Here is a 12,897-nt window from a genome sequence, read left to right as displayed (position 1 = left end):
GCTACAGGTTTCCCAACCTTTGTGGATTACTTACAAACCCTCAGTCTGTATAAAAAAGTGTTGGAACAAACTGTTTCTGTAGGATTATCTGGACAATATCGCACAGTCAATTGTTATCATAATGCTGAGAAAATGGTGATTAACAAAGCAAGGCAGAGAGACCATTATAACACTTAAAAATGTGGGTCTTTACTTTATTGAAATCGCATAGATAGTAAAGTTTCCTTCACCACCAAAAGGAACATGTAAACTGGAGAAAACCCTGACAGCAACAACTTTGTCAAATTCAAAGCCACAAAAGAATCAGAACATAAATTTCTAAGAGTCAACACCCTGCGTGATCTGATCCTTACAGAACAATTTATAAATAAAACATATCAATGAAACTTTTAAATTCAATTTATAATAACCAATTACATACAGTATATATATATATATATATATATATATATATATATATATATATATATATATATATATATATATATAATAATATATAGAATTGATATGAAGTGCATGGGAGATTAGGAGGATGGAGGTTTCATGAGAATTTTGGCCATGGGGCCACACTGACAGAGTCTTCCATGGGGTTGAAGTCTAAGGCTCAATAGCACACCAGGTCACAGTGGTCACTTGAGCTTAGTGTCTGGAGATGAGCACAGGGAAGACCTTGACTGACGAGGAGGAAGAGAATGTCAATATATTTTGCAAGAGAATGGGAGGTATGAGTTAGAGATATTTTCTCAGGTAGACAGCTCTACTGGCTGTGGTGGTGGTGTCTTTGTGAGTAAGTGGTCAGCTCCTGAGGTTCCTCATCTGGTTACAACAACTTTGGCAGTAGCTCTCACAACAGTAAGCTATTCTAGAATAATTAGTTTGCCTCCTTTGTTCAGATGCTGAGGCCGAAGGAGTTTTCTAAAATATTTTGTAGGTAATACAGAGATGATGGCTTTGCTTTTTGGAATTTGATGCAGATCTGTATCTTCAGACTGCAACTGAATGTCATGAAGGAAAGAGATTAAGAAGATCTGTAAGGCAAGCAGTGTCTAACATTTTATACCTGGGAAGGAGGATTTTAACATCAGTTCTAAACTGAAGTAATGTAACACCTGAAGCTATACAGTTATACTCTGTACTTTAATTTTGATCCCTACTGCCATGTTTTGATTTAACAATATAGACTAGTAAATGAATGATTTGAACAGCCCGACAATAAAACATTATAGTAGTCATTCTGGGTTGAAACAAATAAACAAAGTAAAACACCTTTAAAATGTATTTACCTCTGGAAGATTTCTCATTTTATTGTTATACAACATTGAATCACTGAGGATTTAATTTTTCTTTCTGATATAATGATATAAATCAACAAAAAATCAAAATAAAAGCAAATCTCTGCAAAATGGTCTAAATTAATTACACATGTAAAACACATAACAACTGATTTCATAATTAAAGTATTCACCAAACTTAATATAACACACCTCAATCATCGCTGGTACAGCCATTTGGTTTTTGAAGTCATAGAAAATGTTCAATGGAAATCACCAGTCTACAATTCAAAGGCACCTTATCTGGAAGGTCCAACTTGTGATGAGTCAGTATGGTGGCCTAACCTAAACAATGAAGACAAAGGAACACTGAATCGCCTCTATCAAAAGGTGATTAAAAAGCAAAAGTCAGGGCATGGAGACAAGAAAATATCTGTGTCACTGAATATCCCTTGGAGACTAGGAAAGTCAACCTGTAGGAAACGGAAAGAGTGTGGCACAGCAGTAAACGTGCCTAGAACAGGCTGTCCATGAAAGCGGAATGATCACACAAGAAGTAGACTAGCAAGGGAGGCCACTAAGAGACCTCTGAAGGATTCACAAGCTAAAGTGGCTGAGACTGGGGAAACTGTGCAGAAAACAACTGTTACAGTGGTGCTTCACTGGTCTCAGGTTTATGGGAGAGTGGCGAAGTGAACAAAGGCACATAATACCTCAGCTTGAGTTTGGAGGCTCTAAAATCAGCTGGAAGAGGGTTCTATGGCCTGAGGAGACTAAAATTTAGCTTTTGGGCCATGACGCTAAACGCCATGTCTTCCATAAAACAAACACAGCACATCATCAAAAATACACCACCCAAAGTATGACAAGTTCAGCATCATGCAATGGGGAACATTCCCTGCAGCAGGCACTGGAAGGCTTGTGATGGCAGAGGATACAATGAATACAGGAAGAGACAGGGAAATCCTGTAAGAAAATCTGATACAGTATGAAAGAAATTTCCACCTTGGGAAAAGATTTTCAGTCCAGCATGACAACGACCCTAACCATATAGCACAAGTTACAGAGGAATGGCTTAAAATAACGATAACATCCTCGATATACAATATGTAATTTACAGTTGGTAAAGTCTTTACACACAGCACCGCTGAATAAGCAGTATACTCAGGGCAATAGCTTTAGCTTATTGTATTTTGCAAAATTTGAACACTCTTACTTGCTTATTGTTGGATGTAAAAGTGTCAAAGGGCTTGCCCTCCTCCTTACTTCCTTTGTCATTACAATTGAACATTTTCAAGTTTACAACTAATGTCTAATATTCACTATAGGGCAGCTGGGCAAACTCAATAAATGACAAAGGCATAGAAAAAAAATCACGGTGGTATCTGTTCATTCAGGTAGCCTTTTGTCAAATATTGGACTTTAGTGTAAGACCTGAAAATGTACAGTGTCAAAAATCAGTAATAACCAAGGAAATCTGCAGGTAGGGGTGGGTACAAATACTTTTTTTAGTACTTTTTTCGTGTAACAATAAATCACAAAAACAGATAAAGAGTCGGGGCACTGTGTAAATCCTGTATAAATGGCAGACTGACAAAAAACAATAACAATGAATTGTGCTTTCAGACCCAAGTCTCCATATGACTGGCTGCAAGAATGCATGAGAGCCGGTTTTCACTTGAGAGGACAAGAAATGGAGGGTTCAGGAATTTGGGAACTGGTAGTGATGTCACTGGTGTTGCAACAGTCAATCACCGCTTCTGCTGAGGGAGGAAGAGAAAAGGCAGTGCCCGTGAGACTTAAAGTTATCTCCCAAGAGCACGTGTGTGAAGTAATCTGATCAAATTCATCAATGAATTCATCCACACCAGATTTATTTCTATTATAATTACTTTATTATAATATTTTAACAGTTCTAAAAAGTTGGTTTGATTTAAGTTTATACAAATAAAACACTAAACAAAAAAGTTAGAATAATAGTAATCATTATTCTTTAACAGCTCATAGACCCCCACAATAAAACAAATTAGTACAGAAGACTTAAAATCAAGACCAAGTTGTGTTTTCTAGCTTGTATGTAGATATTATTAAGCGTGTAAACTATTTTTAATAGAGCTAAGCCAGACACACTGTAGTAAATAGAAGAGGGACAGGATTAAACAGTTTACACAAAACCATTACTGCTTTATGTTTCACCCATAAAGAGAACAAGTTCACAGTCCTTATATGGTTTCAGAAGCACTGCATATACTGTTCTCAGTAGCTACTGCTGGTGCTCATTTTTATTGACCACACAACACGCTCATGGGGAAGGTCCAAATAATTTCAATAACAGACCTGTAAAAGGGCCACTGCTACAGTAACTCGCCAGACTTCTTTATTTGTCTCAGAAGTAACAACCTATTCTGATCAGAATGTAGGTGCAGACTTCCCATATTAGGAAGGTTTGAATGGTGGGGCCCAAGAAGCCGAGATTCTCCCAAAGCTCTCCAACCTCACCACTTAAGGAGAGCAGTGAGGGTGATTTTTTTTTGTGCCTTGCCTAAATTCCAGTACCAAATAATTTTACTGAGATTTAATTCTGTCATTAATACTTACTCTAATAAATATCATACAGTACATGAAGAATCTGCAAAAAGGCAGACCTTACAGATTACACTATATGAACAAAATTATTTATGCAAGAAGAAGTGCTCAAACTGCAAAAATGAAGAGGCACTAGGTGTGTAAATCCTTAAAGTAGCAAGAACAGCTGCAGAAAGAATGAGCTCAAAGGTTAATCATCTTTATGCCATAAAAGTGTAAAGCTGGTTATTAATTTCCTAAAAATAGTTTCTAAATGCATCTTTTTAGTCATAACATCAAATGAACGGTGTTTAAACATAACTTTTAGTCCTTAGTTTTCCTTTTTTAAGCAGGTATCAGGATTATTTCACTTTTCCTGACACTCCTTAAAAGCAGTTTAAATGGTAAATTAATGGTGTACAAAATAGTTTGATTATTTTTACAGATTAGAATAAGCGAGGTGAGGGTTCCAAGAGTAAGTAGGAGGCTGTCTAAATTTGATGACATTGATCAATAGTAAGCAGACACAACTTTTTTTGGCAATATGAAGAGAATTGATTTGACATGTGGCTATTATGACAAAATCAAAAGGTTTTATCAGATGACAGCAACATTTAACTTTTATCATTTTTCAAGTCTCTAATAATACTTTTCTTTATTAAAACAAATATTTTCTTTGATTTTTAAAGGACAGAACAAAGAAAAAGTATAGAAAATGTTGAATGCAGTATCAGTTATGATTTTCCATCAGATAAAATTATTATCCTTGTTTACAAGGATGTTTATAATAAGAGAAAAATCTATCAACTTCAAAACTGCTCACCATGTCACAAAGTGCCTATGAATAAACTAAAAAAATAAATGACAATCTTTAAACTAGAAGGATTTATTTAAAAACACAAATACAAAAAATTGGAAAAACATACAGTATGCTGATTAAGCGGTAACATCCAACATTAGTTCTATGTCTGCAGTACACTGAACATAAATCTTAAGAAAAATCCTCCCTTTATATTAATAAATACGTGGTGTATTCTTTATGCTTTTTTATTCCAGCAAGTAAAAAAAATATAGTCCATAATAATGTAAAACTGCAATAGCATAAAAAAAATTTTCTTAAGTCCTACACAAAAAATTATTCCTTCTTGTCCAGTGTTACGAACCTCAGATGTTACACCATCCAAACCCTCTTTTGTCAGCCACATAGCTAAACTTCATTGTATTACCAACTCTTGAAGCCAGGACGGCAAACTTTTTGCCAGCATTATGCTTCTCAAACACGCTGTAGAATCAAACAAATCTTTAAAGATCCACACTTTCCTTCAGGTTTCCATATCAACATCTGTACATTCTTCATATTTCATTGTTGTTTTACAAGTTATTTTATCAGAATCTAAATCCTGAAGCTCAGACAAATCTAATTCGGGCAGTGGAGCTCTCCAGTACTGAAATGTATTAAAACATTCGAGATCTTCCTCTTCTGAAATTACCTATAAATAAAAGAATAAAGATTAATATTAAACTAACACTGTAATCTTCCAGTATGAAACGTATTCTTTTGAAAATACAAAATATATTAACACATTGTTGGATCATTATCATTCCTACATGTTTTAGAATCAACATTTCTAAACTATTTTTGCATATATCAGGAACAATAAAAATATAAAGATGACAGTGTGTTTTATAATATTATAATGATATCAACACTTAATATAAAAAGACCTTGTTTACCTCAGCACTTTATAGAAACTATCTGCATAACAGCAATGCAAATACAGTAATTCAGAAAAACATACTGTATATTACTTTAAACAAAACATATGCTTGATGGCCTCATTAATTATCAAATCTAACCTAAGCCGAGTACAAATATACAGTGCATCTGGAAAGTATTCACAGCGCATCACTTTTTCCACATTTTGTTATGTTACAGTTACATTCCAAAATAGATTTAATTCATTTTTTTTCCCTCAGAATTCTACACACAACACCCCAGAATGACAAAATGAAAAAAGTTTATTAAAATTTATTAAAAATAAAAAAACTGAGAAATCACACGTACATAAGTATTCACAGCCTTTGCTCAATACTTTGTCGATGCACCTTTGGCATCAATTACAGCCTCAAGTCTTTTTGAATATGATGCCACAAGCTTGGTACACCTATCCTTGGCCAGTTTCGCCCATTCCTCTTTGCAGCACCTCTCAAGCTCCATCAGGTTGAATGGGAAGCGTCGGTGCACAGCCATTTTAAGATCTCTCCAGAGATGTTCAATCGGATTCAAGTCTGGGCTCTGGCAGGGCCACTCAAGGACATTCACAGAGTTGTCCTGAAGCCACTCCTTTGATATCTTGGCTGTGCGCTTAGGGTCATTGTCCTGCTGAAAGATGAACCATCAACCCAGTCTGAGGTCAAGAGCACTCTGGAGCAGGTTTTCATCCAGGATATCTCTGTACATTGCTGCAGTCATCTTTCCCTTTATCCTGACTAGTCTCCCAGTTCCTGCCGCTGAAAAACATCCCCACAGCATGATGCTGCCACCACCATGCTTCACTGGAGGGATGGTATTGGTCTGGTGATGAACATTGCCTGGTTTCCTCCAAATGTGACGCCTGGCATTCACACCAAAGAGCTGAATCTTTGTCTCATCAGACCAGAGAATTTTGTTTCTCATGGTCTGAGAGTCATTCAGGTGCCTTTTGGCAAACTCCAAGCGGGCTGCCATGTGACTTTTACTAATTAGTGGCTTCCGTCTGGCCACTCTACCATACAGGCCTGATTGGTGGATTGCTGCAGATGGTTGTCTTTCTGGAAGGTTCTCCTCTCTCCAGAGAGGACCTCTGGAGCTCTGACAGAGTGACCATCGGGTTCTTGGTCACCTCCCTGACAAAGTCCCTTCTCCCCCGATCGCTCAGTTTAGATGGCCGGCCAGCTCTAGGAAGAGTCCCGGTGGTTTTGAACTTTTTCCACTTACAGATGATGGAGGCCACTGTGCTAATTGGGACCTTCAAAGCAGAAGAACTTTTAATGTAACCTTCCCCAGATTTGTGCCTGGAGACAATCCTGTCTCGGAGGTCTACAGACAATACTTTGACTTCATGCTTGGTTTGTGCTCTGACATGAACTGTCAAATGTGGGACCTTATATAGACAGGTGTGTGCCTTTCCAAATCATGTCCAATAAACTGAAGTTACCACAGGTGGACTCCAATTAAGCTGAGAAACATCTCAAAGATGATCAGGGGAAACAGGATGCACCTGAGCTCAATTTTGAGCTTCATGGCAAAGGCTGTGAATACTTATGTACATGTGATTTCTCAGTTTTTTTATTTTTAATAAATTTGTAAAAACCTCAAGTAAACTTTTTTCACATTGTCATTATGGGGTGTTGTGTGTAGAATTCTGAGGAAAAAAATGAATTTAATCCATTTTGGAATAAGGCTGTAACATAACAAAATGTGAAAAAGTGATACGCTGTGAATACTTACCGGATAACCTGTATCTACACACTCTCAACTGCTTCACTGAATAACAAGTAAGAAAGTGTAAGCATGGTGTAACATTCAGGTGCATCTGGAGACTTGGTTAGTTGGTTTGAAGGTTAAAATTTTCTAGTCTTTTTATCCAATAGTTTAAAATGACAATTAGTTTTTATCATATATTTTTTTAAATATTGAGCAATATATAAATATAATAGTGAGAACAGAAATATAATTAAATATATTAGTATTAGAAATATTTTTCTAATACCTTTAACAATAAATTGCTGTCATGGCAGATTCCAACTCAAATGCTGAGACGATTCATGTGATATTGTTAGTAGTTGGATGTGTAGGGTCTGTGGATAACTGCTGTTCAAGTTTCTTAAGCATAAAACTTTCCAAATAAGTACCTAATGGAAAACTGAAGTCTATGCTGGCGTCTAGCTGCAATTGTTGTCTACATCCAAAGATGATATACAGTGGATCATTGTGACATTTTACTGACAATTTACAGTGCCAGAGAAATACTGAATCATTATAATCTGTACATAATACAGTTGTGAGGTTGTTTTGAGATTGGAAATACTGAGTACATGTTTAGTCACTGTATAAAGTGTCACAGAGCAATCTTTCATAAAAATATAAGTTGCTTTTATCTTTTGCTTACATGGACTTTAAACATTATGCCCCTAATAGGCTTCGCAAAAGATGCCACTCGGCTGCAGAGAGAAGCATGGGATGGGGTGGAGACAGAAGTCAGACTATTAGCATATAACGAATCCTACTCCTGCATACTAGTACAGTAAGGGATGTTGCATACCTCGTACAATAATGAATAATCCTTTTCACCACATTAAATATCATTATTATCAAATTGAATAAATACATACACATCTAACACATACACATCTGTCATCAAATCCCTCCCCATCCCATGCCTTGGTTCAGTGCATGCAACTGCAGATGTTTCACTGTTTTGCCATCAGGAGTGGTTGTTGAATAAGTATAAGAAAAATGGAAAATTTTGAAATTTCAAAAATCTGTACAGTGTGTTGTAATTAGCATATCTCAAAGAAGACTGCATTGTCCAAAGAAATTTCTCTGAAAATGAACTGTGCCAAATTTCAACAAAATCATTCCACCAGGAGCCAAACTGTTTCATGTGGACAGAAGTATGGACAGACAGGTTGCTCATGTATAACGCCATGCGTAGAATTCACACTAAAACATAGCCTATGGACAAAACTGAAAATGTGCATTAACACAAAAATGTCCAGATGCATAAAATTGTGCGTATGCCAAGTTCCACACACCTCCCCTTTATAAATCTCAATGAACGTGAAAATTACACATGTACACGTGCCTACAGCCCCACCCTGACTCCTCCCAGAATTTCACATATTTGAATATGCAAATCAATATAAATAGCTCCTTCTTTTAAGTGTTTTGTTAAAAGACAATGGCAAAAGCACTCGAATGTGAAGTGGAGGCAAGGTAAATGTGCTATTTATTGGCTTAAGCAGTGGTATAAGCAACAAAAGGTAGTTGGAGTACTACAGCGTGACTGAGACACTCAAAAGTTCAAGTTCAGAAAGTCGCACAGTGCACGAAATAAATAATAAGTAGACATACTGTATATCAAAGTCAATGTGAAAAGTGACTCACAGCCCACCAATGATGGTGTTGAGATGTGGCCAATAAACTAAGGAATATAAGGGCTGTACTATATGATATCGACCACAAATTAAATTAATTGGTTGGGAAAAAAAAAAGCATCTGATTACCTGTTTTTACATTCTGCTAATTACATTCAAAGGAGTTGTAACGCTGCCCAATTTGGCTGATCATTTGGTGGGTCAGAGTCTGGTTCATCACACCGCATCTCTTTAGGTGTGAGCAAGCCACAATTGTGTGCCAAATTATGCAGCACACTACATGCAACACTTTCTGTGCACTACAGGGCAGCACATTTATAGAGTGGAAATGCTTTCAATTTACATAAGTAAATTCATTCTCTGTAGGCGCCTTTATTGTGTGGCATCGGTGCTGAGTACCACAATGGACCGATTATCTGCTCTTTACATGGCTCTATAAGGCAACTCAATATCCTTAAAAGGACTGCTTGTTTGCACTAGTTGGAAAAAGCACCTGTGACTGTGTGGAGTTGCAGTTTTTATAGGCTCTTCTGCTATAGATGATGCAATGCCAGTGTAATGGAAGGTAATTTTCTCTATGACGGGAGGAGGGAATAAAGAGTGCAGATGGGTGTTGGTCGCTTCAGTGCAAAACCAGCTGCAAGGATTTGTTTTTCGAAAACAGCCAGGAATGTTCTAAAGATACAGCCAAGGCTATGTAAGTAGTTGTTTTTCACTTTGAGGGGCTTCATTGCACGCAACGCTTATTATTGTGTGTCTTCTGGTACTAGGCACCGTCTCGGTCAAGGCCAAGTAGAGGTAAAACAACACTTTGTCCCGTGGAAGGGTGTGTACTGAAACTGATCACTTCTGTATACACTGCTTGCACGTAAGCCGCTTTTTGGCAAGGACACTCAATTAGTATATAAGGGAAGGTTCTGCCCTCAGTTTCTTTGGAAGCTCAACCGTGGGCAACGTGCACACCGCCCGGTATTTGACTAGGCTCACGAGTTGATCCTCTGACGAGACTGACAAGTGGGCTCCCTCAGTCTACTGGTCTAGGATGATGGCTCTGGGTCTTTTGATATTACTGTAAGCATAATTTTGTTTTTGTATGTCTATTGTCTCTGCATTATATGTATTTGAATGTTGCTATAATTGAATAAGTATTTGAATGTTGCTATAATTGAATAAGTAAATTTTACTAAAATATCGGACCTTTTCTCTCTGATTCTTGCCTACTTACTCTATAATCCCTTGAACCATTTTCCCAAATTAAAACAGCCAGCTAATTCTTTTGGCGATTCCTCCCTGGCTTATGTAACTTGTCCAGTGTTGTTGAAATAGCAATGTGTGTGCAGTTGACTGCTCCAATTATATTTGGAAACCATATGTTGGTGCAAAATGCGCTTTGATGTTTCCCAGTTCAACCACAGTGTAAGGAAATTTTATAGGATGAAAGCAGATAATACCGTCCTGATAATAATAATCTGGCGTGACACAGTGATGATGTTTGTGAAAAAGAAGACAACTGGTGTCACTCCAGCTACACCTCTAGCTCGGCTCAGATGAATAAAGCTGCCACTTTATTACAGGATGTTGTCAAGCAACTAGCAGATGCCAAGAAGAGCTGACAATGCACTTCACATCTCTGACTTTCCTACTTGTTCATTTACTTTAAGGAGGGTGGTACTACAGTGCATCACAGGCCTACTAATTTCTCCTGTTGTTATTCAGTAGTTAATCAGGATCTCTTGGCTGACTCCCCAAAAGCTGTCATATATCCTGTCCTTCCGTTTTACACCAGGTCTTGTGTATATTGGTCCTTATTAAGCATATGCATGCACAGCAGTATGTTCAACAGTATGTTATCGTTCTACCTACTAGGCTATCATCTCAAGCATGGTTGGTTTCACACCCTATAATGCTGAAATATTACACTGGCTCTAGATAACCCTTGAATGGGGGGAAAAAAAAAGCAAATCAATATGATTTTTTTTGTAAATGCCCCAGGCGTTAAACCATTTAGTTCTCATGTAGATCACTCCAAATAGAAAAAGACTGGAAGCACTTTTATTATTGAAATACCATGCTAAACCAAGCTACATGGCTCCAATGATCTGGATTTGATACCTAGCAATTGCATAGATTTGCACTCTTTTTCTAGGAACACGTCAATCCCATACTCCAGATTAAGTTAACTAGAAGCTGTATTTGTTTGTATACAAGATGTCAGGACTGTATCAATACTTCAGTGGACTTTCCACCCTGCATGAGTTTAACAGAATTTTTAAAAAAATAATTTTTGCAGACCATGAAAATATTATGAGTACTGCCCCCAGATATATAAAACTTCAGGAAGGGCAGTGCCATGTGGCTAATTTGCATGCACAATTAGCCATGTACTAGCTACTAGTCAAAACAAGCCCTTGTCAGAAAACACTGGATGCCTTCTGAAATAATAATGAAAACATTTATTACAATTTACAAAGAGTTTCTTTCTTCTTGATGGAAGGAAAAAGTAGGAAAAATCTGCACAGAAACATGTGCCCAGAGCAGCCACTTCAAACAGCTTGTCTGTACCCAAGACTAGAACTCTGGGTACACAAGCATCTATACTTTATTTACTTATTTGTTTGTGGCCGTTTTCATTATTTTGGGTTTGTGGTACTGTATTCTAACCTTCTGCATCTGTTCTTGTTTGAGGTATGGCAGTACAGTGGCACTACTGCCTCACAGCACAGATCACATTTATGGCCACATTAATCAGTGCAGCACAGTTGGCCTACACTTTCCTAGCACTCTGGGATACTTACGACAAGTACACCATTATAATTCGGTCGAAACTGGTTCAGTTCCTCCTTCTACAATTGTATTCGATGAAATTCCCGAATATTTACCCGATTTTCCCAGGCTCACGTCTGAGCGAACTCTGTGGGGTTCGCACATCACCACTCACCATTACAGGGACTACCTTACCAGAAAACCTGACGGATGAACAAAAGTCAAAGTTAATGATTCAAACTGTAAGCTGATGTCTTTGAAAAGCAAAGCCTTCAACAAATCAACTTTAAACTCATACTGAACAGGGAAAAAATGGGCTTGAACTTGATAGGCACCATGCAAGGATTTAATTAAAAAGCAGAAATTCTTATTTGATTTAAACTAAAATGTAGCATCACTGAAATGTCACAAGTAATAATTAACACATGGAGGCGGCCGTAAAGACGTATTGCCAACGTTTCAGTAAATGCATTAAAACAATTAGCAGGCACGAAGTCATTTAGCAAACATCGAGGCTATTTTCTTAAAATTCTGTATTTCAAAAATCTAGCCTCTATTAATAACATCACGTTTTCTTCTTCAAGTAGAATTTGTCTGCGTTTGCCTGACTGACTCATTTGTCGATTGTTTCACGTGCTCTTCTTCGCTTTGCCTACATATTGCCGACGAGTAATATAGACGGTGAGGTACCTTGTCATTTTGAAGCGTTTCCTCATTTACCGCTTTAAACACAATCTCACTTTTCACGGCGTCGGCCAGAGTAACTGCATTGGGCTCCTCTGTTCTCAGCTGTTCCTCTTCCTTTCTCTTCCTACATGAGACAGAATTCGTCCTCCAGTCACCGTCATCTTCGTCTAAGCTGCGTTGCCTCTTAATGGTGCACCGCCTCCCCCCAATTGACACCACGTTTTCCACGGCTCTGCTGCGGTCTTTTACACATACAGGAGAAGACAGTGACCGCAAGCGTCTTTTCAGCGGAACTTCACAACGAATTGTCTCGGCTCTTCTTTTGCTCATGGATGCACGCTTTCTGGAAAAAAAAGTAAAGCCGACAAACAACAGGCTTCCGTACACAGTATATTCGAATACTCCCCCCGCCGGATTTGCGCAAAAAGGAATACAGTTTGCAAAGGAAAGACAAACTTTAGGGGGGAAAAAT

At 37.6% G+C, this 12,897-nt stretch overlaps 1 protein-coding gene across 1 annotated transcript; it reads right to left on the bottom strand.

Annotated features, from left to right (window-relative positions):
- Window positions 1-2,837: 2,837 nt before the first annotated feature.
- On the bottom strand, window positions 2,838-12,897 carry wu:fa19b12 (uncharacterized protein LOC560551 homolog). The gene is made up of 2 exons (XM_039750705.1): window positions 12,429-12,897; window positions 2,838-5,326 (listed from the first exon to the last, which is right to left on the bottom strand). The coding sequence occupies exons 1-2, from the start codon at window positions 12,753-12,755 to the stop codon at window positions 5,159-5,161; spliced, it is 495 nt and encodes a 164-aa protein (XP_039606639.1). The 5' UTR covers window positions 12,756-12,897; the 3' UTR covers window positions 2,838-5,158.

This window comes from Polypterus senegalus, chromosome 4 (assembly GCF_016835505.1).
Source record: "Polypterus senegalus isolate Bchr_013 chromosome 4, ASM1683550v1, whole genome shotgun sequence".
Classification (NCBI taxonomy): Eukaryota; Metazoa; Chordata; class Cladistia; order Polypteriformes; family Polypteridae; genus Polypterus; species Polypterus senegalus.
The sequence above is the reverse complement of the archived record's forward strand: the minus strand, read 5'-3'. Positions and strand labels throughout refer to the sequence as shown.